The sequence below is a fragment of the Diceros bicornis genome, chromosome 5 (genome assembly GCF_020826845.1).
Source record: "Diceros bicornis minor isolate mBicDic1 chromosome 5, mDicBic1.mat.cur, whole genome shotgun sequence".
Taxonomy (NCBI): Eukaryota; Metazoa; Chordata; class Mammalia; order Perissodactyla; family Rhinocerotidae; genus Diceros; species Diceros bicornis.
This window is the reverse complement of record NC_080744.1, coordinates 54,001,266-54,015,033: the sequence shown is the minus strand read 5'-3', so window position 1 is coordinate 54,015,033 and position 13,768 is coordinate 54,001,266. Positions and strand designations below refer to the sequence as shown.

The 13,768-nt window shown below is 38.6% G+C and overlaps 1 protein-coding gene across 5 annotated transcripts in view; it reads left to right on the top strand.

The window, feature by feature from the left end:
• The first annotated feature begins 793 nt into the window (after positions 1-793).
• Positions 794-13,768, top strand: part of SLTM (SAFB like transcription modulator) — a 69,495-nt gene continuing 56,520 nt past the window's right edge. For all 5 annotated transcript variants that reach the window (XM_058541695.1, XM_058541698.1, XM_058541697.1 and 2 more), the window contains exons 1-3: positions 794-1,018; positions 1,973-2,060; positions 12,540-12,604. In XM_058541695.1, the coding sequence (XP_058397678.1) occupies positions 857-1,018; positions 1,973-2,060; positions 12,540-12,604 (315 nt within the window). In that variant the 5' untranslated portion in view covers positions 794-856. The remainder of the gene's footprint in view (positions 1,019-1,972; positions 2,061-12,539; positions 12,605-13,768) is intronic.

Here is a 13,768-nt window from a genome sequence, read left to right as displayed (position 1 = left end):
GAATGAGAATGGTAACAAGTACTTATAAACTAATTTCCTCATTCAGTGATCACTTTCGTGCTGAGCCATCAGGTCCGCGGGAGAGGATGGCAAACAGGCCGGTGCAGAGGGGAAGTCGTCCTGTTTTTCAGTGAGCGGGGCAGCCCTAGAATAAACTCAGCCTCCTTGGGCTGAAGGCATGTTTTCCCCCCGAGACAGCTAGTGGGACCTGTCACACAGGCCAGCCGTTTATAGTCTTATAAGCCCTATGCCCCTCTATACTCTTTATATTCTTATAACCGCCCTAGGGTTTCTTTGAGGCCTTCTGAATGGAACTCGGGGAACCTAGTTCATTAGTGCACACTGGCCATATTTTTTCGATATTCAGCAGAACCGATAGTCTTTCCCTGGAAGATGTTCAGATCCGGCGCGCAAAAGCCCCTTGGTTTGGGGTGAGTAACGCGCGAACTAGCTCTGCCGAGCAGTGCTCAGCACACTGTTGTTGCTCGATTCGAGACGTTGCCAGAAAATGGCTAACGAAGCGGCGGGGGAACGCCGGCGCGGCGGACGTTGGTGCGGTTGGACGCGCCTGGCCTCCCAGCCCACGCAAGAGGGTCGCACCGCCCAGCTGGCCGCGGCCCGCTCGGCGGAGCGCGCCGGGAGCCATCCCCCGCGCCAGTGCGCACGCGCGCCCGTCATCCGGGTGCTGGCTGCGGCTGCAGGTTGCGCTGGGGTGGCGGACAGGGGGCGGGGCCAGCGGCTCATTGTGCGCAGCGCTGCGCGGCGCCGCCGGCCGCCGAGGCCTGGGTCGAAGTTGGCGCTACTGCCGCCGCCCTGCAACCCGCTCGCTGCCTCGGCAGCGCGCTGCTCTTCTAAAATGGCTGCCGCTACCGGTGCTGTGGCAGCTTCGGCCGCCTCGGGTCAGGCGGAAGGTAAAAAGATCACCGATCTGCGGGTCATCGATCTCAAGTCCGAGCTGAAGCGGCGGAACTTAGACATCACCGGAGTCAAGACTGTGCTCGTCTCCCGACTCAAGCAGGTGAGGCCCGGGAAGGGGAGCTTAGGCCGCGCCTGGGATTCCCCCCGTCCGCCTCAGCTCCCGGACGCCCGCAGCCTCCGGGCCCGCGGGGCTGCGCGGTGGGGAGGCCCCGGGCAGCGCCCGCGCGCGCGGGGAGGGCGAGGACCCTCCCGCGGCGCCCCTGCCCCCGCGCGCCGGGCCGGGCCTGCCACGGGCCCGCGAGCCGCCCGGGACCGGCCGCCGCGGCCGAGCGCTCCCCTGCCTCCCCCGGGACGTCCCCGCCAGGCTGCGAGGGCTGCGGCCGCCGGCGGGACCTCCCGAGGGCGATCGTGGAGACCCGGGAGGCGCTCGGTCCCCAGCCTTTAGCGATGGTGAGCGCGTGCATTTCTTGGCCTCGGAGGGACTGGTTACTTTGGTGACTTCGGCGAAGTTACCGTTTAATTGTGCCCAACCGTTTCCTCCCCATCTTGGGGGGAAATTGGTAGTAGGAGTTGATGGGTGGGTTAAAGAGAGGGTTTGTTTTCCGTTTTTGCATCAGCGCAATAATCTGCTTTTTCATCCCTGATTATCTTTCTGGTTTATGTGAGTAAGCATTGGAATTGTAGTAGAGGAGAAAGAAGTTTGCCTTACAGAAATTAGGAAAGCTCTTTATAGTTATTTACTTCCGTAGTAGCAACTTTTCTGCAATCGAGAATATGTAGACTTTTGTTCAGTATGATAATACAGTATGTGATATTTAACGATCTCGACTCGGTAGAATTTAAAACTCCATGTGATTTTGATACCTAATGATATTTCCCCCTGAAAATTTCTCTCCCTCGTGTAGTTTAATTGCTCTTTTTTGAAGTCGGTTTATGAAATGACTGGCAATTCTAATGTCTTGAGGCTTGAGGTTTGCTAATTTTTTTTCATTTCGTTTTTATAAAATAAGTTTAGATAGATTGTGTAGCATATTAACTTCTCTTTCTAATGTAGGCTATTGAAGAGGAAGGAGGCGATCCAGATAATATTGAATTAACTGTTGCAACTGATACTCCAAACAAGAAACCAACCAAAGGCAAAGGTTGTTACGAGTTATAAACATATTTTAAAATATATTTTGGTTATATAACTTGCCTCTGCTCTTGTGCCACTTGCCCTGTTTATATAGTGCTACTCTTTGCTATTTCCCTCTGGCACTCTGCCTTCTTGGGTCAAGGAAGAAAAGTTACTGTTGCCAGGTTCTGGGTGACTTGTAGCCCTTAAGATTTGGCTGAAGCTGACCTGAAAGTGAGACCAGTTCTTTATTGTTTCCGAAAAAATTACAAAGTCAAGTTTTGTAATGTTTCTTCCTTGGTAGTGTGAAGACGTGAAGGATACAATGCAGTTTAATACCTGTCTACCTTGCCCCACAATTGGCAGAGTATTGATGGAATTCCTACCAAATCTTTCCCCTTGGCTCCTTGCTGTTTTCTCTAGTATATTAAAATTCTATAACCTTGATGTTTAGTATTTTGTTTGACTTGGTGAACTTAATTTGCGTTTATGCCATTATACATTCTAATTTTCAGTGAAATTCCCAAAGACCTCACTCATCATACTAACAAGGTAGGGAAAATCCATGATTAATTAGCTAAAAAAAAGTTTTAAGTTGTAGGGATATATGAAAGATTTTGATCTTATAACTTTTAAACCAGGCCAGAATATATTTCCAGAATATGGTTATTTGAATAGGTAAAAATGGTTTTAAATGGACATTTTGACAATATAAATGGGGCTTAGATATTTTTAAAAGGTTCTGGTAAGTGAAATCTTCACTTGAATAATTAGAAATTTCTTCCTCCCTTCCGTAACGACAGTGGCAGAGGGTGGACATGATGTGGGTATCTGGATCCTGGTACCTACCTACAAGTTCCATGCAGAGTCATGGACAGCTGCAGCGTTTTAAAAATCTAACTTTCCTTACTGTTTTAGGGGATCCAAATGCTACTCTATCTGCTATAGACCAGATTGGCTGCAATTAGAGTAAAATGATTGAGTGGATTAACCTTGAAAAGAAGGGAATATTAAAGTTTGATCTTAATCGATCTGTGTGGGTATCAGGACGAGGCAGATCTTGATGCCATCTCATTATGTGAGTCTTCATTGGTTTGCAAGAGTCCCCTATTTGTGCCTAAGGAAATTGAATAGGGCTAAGAAGCATTTCCTGGGTGGGATGGGAATGGCAGAAATGCAAATAGAGTTTAGAAGAATAACAAAGTTATCTGGTAGATCTGTGGGTTTTAATTTAACTCTGACTCGGTGTATCACTTTGAGAGAGAGATTTGTTTCACTTTGCTAGATACATTTCCCTGTGTTTTGAGAAGCCTCTGCTGACAAACCAGAGGCTATTTCAAAATAAGGAAGCATAAAAAATTCAGAAAAAAGTACATCAGGAATTAACCATGTTTATTATAGTGATTTCTTACAGTGATTTTGATTCATGTCATTTATTTAGCACATTGTGATAGTTTGACAGATGCTATGTATTAATCATAGTCTGAAATTAGTTGAGCTGATATTGATTTTAGAAGTCTTTCTATATATATATTATATATAATCATTATGTTAATTTTTTCTTTTATATGGATTATGAGGATACTTGAACTTTAATTTTTCCATAACTCTGATGTTAAGGTGTCGTGTAGTCTTTAGTTAGAAGTTGTAACATTTAATCATTTGTAGCCGCCTAGTACTGAGTACTTCATGAAACTCATTCTAGGACATGCATGATAAATAGCTCCTGTCTCCTTGAATTCCACATTTATCATTGTTCTGAAAATCCTATGAATTAGAAAGAACATAATGTAAATCCTAAACTGAGAACCTCGTTTGAATTAATTTACCATTAAGATGATTATAAATAAGATTATTTTAAACTAAGAAGTTTAAAAATAATTTTTAGAAATCAAATTTGAATAGGGAAACTTTTTAAAATATCAGTAATTAACAGATTTTTAAAATCAAGGATTCAAAAAATTAAACATTTTAATGTGATGTCAGTTTTTCAGTCTAGTTGCTGAATTACTACATTAAGTTCTTTTTGCAAAATCTTATTTCACTTTACAGTATCTACCTTGAAAATAATCTCATCTTGGTGGTATCATTTTTCCTTCAATGGGTCTGTTTCCTTTTTTTAAAATAAAATTGGAAATTTTATTAGATCATCTGTAAGGTTCTCATAGTTCTGAAATTTAATAATTATATATATCCAGGAGCCAGAAGAAAAATGCTTTCTGTTCAGCTAAAATAGATGTATAAGGAAGGAATAGAAAAGCTCATAGGTCCTCAGTCAGTAGAGATATTTGGTAGCACAGATGATTTGAAAAGGAAAAGAGGGGCCGGCCTGGTGGCGCAAGCGGTTAAGTGCGCGCTCTCCGTCGCGGCGGGGTTCGTTGGTTCGGATCCCGGGCCTGCACGGAAGCACTGCTTGGCAGGCCATGCTATGGCGGCCTCTCATGTAAAGTGGAGGAAGATGGGCACGGATGTTAGTCCAGGGCCAGTCTTCCTCAGCAAAGAAAGAGGAGGATTGGCAGATGTTGGCACAGGGCTGATCTCACCAAAAAAAAAAAAAAAAAGAAAAAAAAGGAAAAGAGCAAAGAAAGGGATTATTTAGGGGCAGTCATGTTAACACCAGCAGGACACATCGTATAGGAGCTCGTCAGGAAAATAAATAATTCTTATGGTAATCTTAATGTAGCAAATAAAAGTGAAGTGATATTAAGAAAGCAAGAGAGAAGCTTCATGGGTCTGGAAAAATTGCTTAGGTGAAATATTAAGCTCATTGTCTTATAATGCAGGGTCACTATTTCTTTAGAATTTTGTGTACGAAAATGATTGTGTTAAAGAGATTAGAGGAAAAGGAATCTTCATTCTTAAGTATATCGTGGAATATTTTTAAAATGCAGTTATTACAAGCAGAAACTTGTAATAAATGTTGATAATGTTATAGTGGGTTCTAATATCTATAATCAACATATTTATAAAATCTGTTTGCATACAGTTAATAGGGTGAAACAGTTTGTAACTTAGATTGGTTCTCCTTTCTAAGTCTTTTTACACTGTTTGCTATGAACTTCTTAATAAGTAACCTAGAAGAAAGCTCCACCAGTGAGATTTACTGTCATATTATTTGGGTGTGTGTTAAGAAAGCAGTTAAACAGGTAGAACTAACTCCTCATTAGCTTGTTTTAGAGGTTATGGATTTAAAGTTTCTTTTGGTTCACCTGACAATGGCGTATAATATTCTTTTGGATTTTCAACCTTTAGAGTCTTCTGTGAACTTCAGCGAAAGCTTTTTATGTGGTTTATCAGTACAGTATTCAGAATTATATATAATGCAGTACTTACTGGTGGTGAAACTCATTTGCAATACATGTAGGGTTAAAAAAACATTCAAACTGCTCTATAAAATCTGATTTTTTCCACCTATGGAGCGTAATTTGGGGTTATAGGTTTATCCAAACATCTAATGCCTAATTTTGTGTGGAAAATACCGCAGACAATATAAACCACATGTTTACTGTGTAAAGCTTTCTAAAATTTTTATGTCAAATGAGAATATGGTAATCAACCACATAAACTGCTTTTAATATAATACACTATCATAATGTACTGTAACTCTTGCCCTTTTTTTAAAACTGCAATATGTTTGGATGTTAAGTAAACTTGAATGAAAATTGTGGCATTGAGAAGGGCTTTGGGGTCAGAACTGTGAGATATTTTGGGGGTACTCACTAGCTAGAAGCTTTGTGAGGGTAAGGACATAGTCTTTTATTCACATTAGTCTCTGTAATGCCTAGCATAGTGCTTGGCACATAATAGAGACTCAGAAAATATTTGTTGAATGACTACTTAGGGCCAGTTGATGGCTTTCTGAGCAACTGCTTTTAAAAATATCTCTCTTGGTGCTTATTTTAATTGGGTATTTCTTTGTAGGAGTCACATATATCAGAGATTAATACTCTTTACTGTCTTCCAAACAGTCTTTCTTTTTAAGGTGCCTTTCTCCACAGCAGTAGTGGCTTCTTCTTAAATCCTGATATGGAAAGTATACTTACTTTTAGAACACGTAAATCATTGCAATATCCTTTTATTCCTCGCCCAGTTGTTGCTGTGTTGGAAAACCTCGTAACTTTTGCTGGAATATTGTCCAGCCTCAGAAGTTGTGTGTGTCGTTTTCATTTCACAAAATCAGACCATTTTACTGCAGCCATTAAAGCCTGCATTTGCCTTTTGCAGTCGTATATAGTGGATTATGTTTATCATCAAAGGACTTTTGTACGTTTTTCAGCTATTTTATTGTATCAAATGTGGTGTATGTCAAGGATCCTGGTGGAGAGAGAGGTACAGTTTTCTAGTACTTTAAGATGGTGTGCTTCTCCCAAGTCAGTAATCTTCTAGTATTCTGAAGTAGGGGCAGAGGACTTCAGACTTTATCTCCCCTTTAATGAACTCATGTAAAATAAAGTGCAAATTGTCCAGGAATTAGAGGAAAAAGGAATCATTATTGTTAGTTGGTGGCATCAGAAATGACTTTAATGAAGAGATTGAACAATTGCCTAGGGTTTAAGAGTAGAATTTACTGATTTACTTAATCAACTATACTATAATTCTCACATATTACAATAAGAGCACCTCAGTATTGTGCAATTCCAGGAGTTAACCTTTCACATCATAAACTCCACAGCCTGAGTTAGCCTTACGTGGCAGTCCTGGTACCCTGAAATAGTAGTTTGCATTATGGCTTACAGTACTGTTTTCCAGATTATAAATGTGAAATGGTTTCATTTTAAAAATTAGATAACCAGAAAAGTACAAAAAAGTGAAAATTGCCCAAAATTCCACCACCCTGGCTTTATCACAGATAATATTTGGCTGATCTAAAGTGTGTACATACATGTGCATGTACACATAGGAGGTTTATGTTTAAGGATTTTTTTTTCCTTTTCAACAACTAAAATAGGTTCACACTATACACAATGTTTGGTTAAAAGTAGGTAGAATTTGGGCCGGCCCTGTGGCTTAGCGGTTGGGTGCTCGCGCTCCGCTACTGGCGGCCCGGTTCGGATCCCGGTTGCGTGCCGACGCACCGCTTCTCCAGCCATGCTGAGGCCGTGTCTCACGTGCAGCAACTAGAAGGATGTGCAGCTATGACATAAAACTATCTACTAGGGCTTTGGGGGGAAAATAAATAAATAAATAAAATTATAAAAAAAAAGTAGACAGAATTTAAGTTTTCTCTGGTCTGGAGATCTGAAAACAATAACCTTCCCCTTAAATTCCTCTCACTCTAACTTTAGTTACACTCAGTCATCTTAGTGGTTCTCAGTCTACTCTACACTACAGTTATTTGAGTTTTTAAAAATACAGATACCAGCCTCCTGCCCCCCAGAAGGTTGGTTTTGGTTGCTCTGTTGGGGACCCAGGCATCAGTATTTTCTCATAGTACCCCAGACGAATCTCATGTGGCTAGAGTTATGAACCATTGACTGCTCTAGACCAGAGCTTGAAACTTTGCATCATTTTCGTTAATCTTTCTTTCTGCCTGTCAGCTTGCAAATTGTTTTATATACTTTACAGTTTTCAAAAAACTTTCCCATTGCTTTATTTGATTGTCACAACGGTGCTGAGGGTTAAGCAGTAGTATTTTCTTTTTACTGACAGAATAGAAAAGTAACCTATTAAGAACTCACTTATATTTTTGCTACCTTTAAAAATCGTGTGTGTGTGTGTGTGTGTGTGTGTTTAGTTTGGTTATCTTTAGATGACAGAGTTAAGAGATTTTTAAAATGTACTTTTGATGTTTTCAGTATTATTATAAAGAGTGTGAATTATCTTTATTGTAGAATTTTAAAAAATAAGAGGGGCTGGCCCCATTGCCTAGTGGTTAAGTTCGCACACTCTGCTTTGATGGCCCGGGGTTCGTGGGTTTGGATCCAGGGCATGGATGTATGCCACTCGTCAGCCATGCTGTAGTGGTGACCCACATACAAAATAGAGGAAGATTGGCAAAAATGTTAGCTCAGGGCGAATCTTCCTCAAGCAAAAAAAAAAAAAAAAAAGAGGAAGGTTGGTAACAGATGTTAGCTCAGAGCAAATCTTCCTCAGGAATAATAATGATAAAATGACCTATTGGATGACTGATGACTGCTATGTTTAAGACAATGTACAAGGCCTTTTAGAAAAATTATTTCATGAGTAAAATATCAGTTTAATAGAAGAGAGGCTAAAACACATGTACAAACAATTAACAGAAGACGTAGTCTATTATTATGTTAAGATACTGCATGCAGTTGGAGAGAGGTTGTGCTGGAAACATTAATTTTTCAGTTAGGCTTATACTCTGAATCTTTCTCCCACTTCTCTAGTAGAAATTTTAAGACTGAACAGTTTCTACATTTCATGGCTTCTCTAAATGTTTAAGGGGAAAAGTTACTCAGCCACAAAGTTTTTTTGCAAAATTACTTTAATATCTACTTAAGTGGATTGTTTTTGTTTTGGAAGTATTTCTGAACTTGGAAAGGAAAATCGCAAACCCTTATAAGGACCAGTTTGCCTTTGGAGGAGAAAACCAATTTACGATCCAGAATCCTTTATTCGTAATTCTGAAATGCAGAAGTTCTGAAAGCTGAAAGTTTTTTCTTAAGCTTGGTGGGAAAAGTGAGGCTGTTTATAATCTTGTTTTATCCCATTTGGTGTGAATATGCATATATTTCATTGCACACATATTTCTGTGATTGCTTGAGAGGCAGTGTTCCAGAAGCCTCTGGGAGGTTTAAATTAATAAATGGTATATACACCATTGTACTCTTTTAAAATCTGAAAATTCTGAATTCTGAAACATGTCTGGCCCCAGTGGTTTCATTAAGGATTTGTGGACCCATACAAATTCATGTTGCATGAATAAAGAGGTGTTTCTAGTGTTGTCTTCCTTGGTGTATACATTTTTACTTTGCCGTTTTACTTTAGACTCTAAAATCATGCAAAGAACATTGCAGTATATTTTATGTAATTTCACAATAGCCATATAGTACTATTATAATAGTTTAGGACTTAAGTTAATTTTGCTTCCATTCTTTGTTTTGTTATTCAGACTATCTTTGTTGCACAATTTATTTTCTAGTTTTGTTCTTCAAAGCATTTATAAAGTGAGGCTTCAGTCTACTTTAAACTTTCAGTTAGTTAGCTCCCTCATCCCTGTCGTGCTGCTTTCCTTTGGACCAGTGCACATTTCTGTGGCGCATGCTAGATTCCTTGAAGGATGAAAGATTAGTTGATTAATTTGCTGTAGGAGCTTTGATAGCACAGGCTTAAATGGGAGATAGGGATATAAATGGTTACTGACTGTACAAAACCATGCCCAAGGTGGTGTTGCTTGTAGGAATTTAAGGAGGATTTGGTTTTTCTTCTAAGTTATTTCTCATCTCTGACATCATAAAAGTTAGGAATCGATAGATGTACTTTGTAGCATCATTAAAGTTGGGAGTTTACAGTCCTTACTGACAGGACGGGGTTGTACCCGATGCTAGTTTGACTGGCATGTCTCTTCTTACCTTTGTCCCAGTGAGGGCCAAATAGAAATCCAGACCTTGTTTACTACTAACATCCAACCTAGGACTTAACTCCGTTATCAGTCAGGAAATATATAATGCTTGAGTATCTGCTCATTGTATAGCATTGTACTAGGTTCTGGGATGAATAATGAACATCATAGCTTTTTAAAATGTGTTAGATTTTATATGGGGGAGGGGTGATGTTTTTTCATAAAAGAAGAAATTACAATGAAGTTTCTAATTCAACATCTGTAAAACAAGCGCGGAGTTACAGATTGTGAAAGCGGTCAAAGCTAGTGTGTAAAATTTCAGTTTCTTAAGTACTGTGTACCTATCGGGTTATTACTACAGTTTCACCACTATATGTTTGAAAATCTTGTCCTCATGGTTTTTGTGTTTACAATTGGATGACACATTAAAGTGATGCAGCTATTAAAAACAGTAAGGGAGGGCAAACATGGGCCTTTTTTGTATGCCTCTGTCTCTTGTTGCCTGTTTGATGTGGGACAAATTACATCATCTCTATGAGTCTCACATTTTTATGTTTTATAGATGTGGCTTTAGAGCCTCTGTTTACATATAAGAACATTTTTTAAACTGGCACATTGTAGTTACTCAAAGATCTAATTGTTTTGTAAGTTTTGAGGAGTGGGAATAGGCCTGGGTTTAAATCGAAGCACTATTTTTACTAGCTTTGTAATCTGATTAACTTTTCAACATCGGTTTCCTCTCTTATAAAATGGGAATAGTAGTTTCAGAATTGTTATGAGGATAAAAATAAATAAGTACATTAATGTATGTAAAGCATTTATCCTAGTGCCTGGACCATGGAAGCCACTTAAGCAGTGGTAGTGACTGCTGGTGGGGTTTTTGTTGCTGTAGTGTAATTAGATTTTCCTTTAAGTAAGCTCACACAAGTGAAATTCACCGTGGAGTGTGCATAGTATATGTAGTTTGGTATTATGCTGAGGGCTGTCATTTCAAAGATAATATCTTTATTTTTTATTTATTTATTTATTTTTATTTATTTAAGGATAATATCTTTAAATTGAGTTAATTAACCACTCCTTACTAGAATAATGTCTTTTAAATAGGTCATAGTAAGATGTAGTGGAAAGAATTTAGGACTGGAATTGAGAAACCTTGGCTTCCAGTTCTGACAGCCATTTGGGCAAGCTATTTAACCTCTCAGGCTCCTTTTCTCTTTTGTAAAATTGTGATTATCTGCCTGTGTACCATACGGTGCTTGGAAAAATCAGTTGAACTTTTTCTTTTTTTTAAGTGCTTTGCAAATTGTAAAGCAGTTTAGAATTGTAAGGAGAAGATAGTATTTGCAAAAGATCTTAAGTATTTCCCCCCAAACGTCGACTCTCTAGACTATGTGGTAGGTGGGCTGGTGGGGAGAATCCTGTATTTTTAAAAGGCTTATTTCTCCCAAAAGATAGCATCTTTAAGGTTTTGTATTATGGAACTTTCTCTCTCTAAATATGATAGAACAATTTAGTGAGTTCTTTTTCACCTGATACTGTTTTGTTTTTCAGGGAAAGAACATCTTTTTTGTTTTTAGTAGATTAATAAACACTTTCTGGTGAACAGGCTTTCTTAGTCCTTGGCCTTGTAGTAACTTCTAATTTATATTTTCCTTAAAATACAAACACCACATTCTAAGTAGGAAGTGAAAGCCACACACGAGCCCTCAGAGACAGGCACAAGCCCTCTGTTACCTCAGTGGGTAAAAGAAAGGTCTCCACTCTTAATCTTGTTTCTCACATACCTGGAAGCACCAGTATCTTGTTTCTCTCTTTATCACTCATTTGAGGAAAGGGTTTTGAACTGGGAGTAGATGAAAGATAGGGGCTGGTGAGGAGACTAGGTTAAGGGAGGTATCCTAACTCTTTTTTTTTTTTTTTTTTTTTTACCATTACCTCACAGCTTAAGCCCTCTATCCTGGGGGTTATGGCAGTTCCTGTGTTAGACCAAGGGAACAGTTGATTAGTAGGCCTCAGGAAAGAACATCCATTCATATTTCAAAATAAGTGAATTAAAAAAAATTTTGTTTTATTACTAAAGTTTCAGCAGCTGTGTTTATTACAGCATTTCTGATATGTTATGGGTTATTAAGTAGGTTTTTGTGGACTAGCCTGAAAACATAAACTTTTAACATTGGCTCTGTGGAAAACTTTTTTTTTTTTTTTTGATGTGGAAAACATTTTTAAAGTTTCAACCACCAATTTGCAAAGTTTTGAAGATGAGGGTTGGTTAGGGGAGGCCTGTAGTCTATTTGGAAGCTAGTAACAGTTTTCGGTCTGAAGTAATTTCTACTTGCCTTAAATCACTTAACTCAGTCATTATGTTCAGTGCCCAGCACTATTTATATTTAGGCCTTTGGAGAAATACAAAATAAGCATAAAAGCAGTCACTGTACTTAAGGAATTTCTTTTCTAAAATGGCGAAGCAAGATGTACTTGAGAGTACAAGGCAATATATAATCAACTGATGGATTGTAAGGTGTAGATTAAAGCGTGAGGATTGTATTTCAGAGGAGGCTTGTTGAAGAGGAGAACTTAGGGAAGGCTTTGTGGGGTATATGAGTCTTGAAAGTAGCTATCAGACGTCTGGTTATGTAAACAGAATAGTGTTGAAAGGTGCTGCTACTTCTGGGAGAATTGAAGATAGAGAACTTTAGTGATGTAAAGAAAAATGTATCATGTACGTCAAGTGAGTTAGATGATGAGTTCATATGTAGGATTAATTATTTGTACAGTTTATTTTAGTGAAACAGCATGACATTGTTAATAAAGCTGTTTGGTTTGGGATAGCTGTGACCAGGTAGTTTATAAGCAGTTGGCCTTAGCTTTGTCAGATGATTTGGGAATGGAGAGTGATACTTCGGGGTAAACGTCTCTGAATGTTTTTTGCTCTTAAAGTAATAAAGGATTGGTTGTTAGCCCATTTTCCTTCTTTCGCAGGTAAAAAGCAGGAAGCAGATGAGTTGAGTGGAGATGCTTCTGTGGAAGATGATGCTTTTGTCAAGGTAAAGTGTTAATTACTCAGGTTAAGATATTTATTTTGAGCTTAGCATTTTGCATGATGAATTCATGCATTTTACTGGAACAGTAGATACTGACGTGTTTGTAGGTAAGATAAAGATAGAGATTTATGTAATATTGTCAATCTCATTAGTTCTCATAGTTGAGAAATATAATAAATAACTTTATCTTTAGTTAAATGAGACATAAAGCTAAAAATAATAATGTTTGTCCAGGCCTTTAAGTAGAAATCTGAGACACAGGGGCCAGAGGAACAGCTAAAGGGCAATTGACGTGTTAGTTCCTGGACAAGGTACTGCGATGAAGGATATTGATAATTTATTTTTCATCTGCCCATTGCATTTAGTTTTTATATGTCATATACAGAACTGAGATTACTATATACAGTCCTTAAAATGGAGAGAGAAAATAGCTGATGTGTTGATACTTGGTAAAAATCAAATTAAGAAATTTGTTTTGCCCTTTAAAGATAAATAAGCTAAGTCTTTTTTGGCTAAGAAATAATGTATTTCAAAACTGACCAACCAGAAAAATAAAGTATGTAATTTTAATTAGGGTTGTGGCAGTTCTATGTGCTAAGTTATTTTTAATCATAGTTAGAGTTTTTTTGTTTTGTTTTCATTTTAAGGAAATGTGATCTGCTACTTACTGATCATTAGGTCTTAAGTAGTGTGGCATTTGCAGGAATTATTTAATGAGCATAGTTCCTCTTAAATTATGTATATTTATATCCCCATATATTCCATTTTCTGTGTATAGTTAGTCTATATTGTCATAAAGTCCCTGGATGTCTGTGTGCTGCACCATGAAGTCAGCTCACGTCCATTCACCCACCCATCTCTCCCTCTGCCTAGCTCTCTACCCTCCCCATATTACACACACATAGCACAGCACCACACACCCCACACTTTGTACCTTGCACTTTGAGGGCAGGCACAGACAGAAAGAAATGTTTGGTTGAGGAGTTAACCCTGAAATCAGATAATTTTAGGAAATATTTGCCCAGGGATCCATTAAAATTGATGATTGCATGCCTGTAATCAGTTTTTGTTTGAGCCTTTAAGAACTCTTCGGTCTCAGTATTCTGTTATCCTTGTGGTGTATCTTCCATTAGGTTTGTTCCTTTGCTTATTTTCTTATTTTCTCTA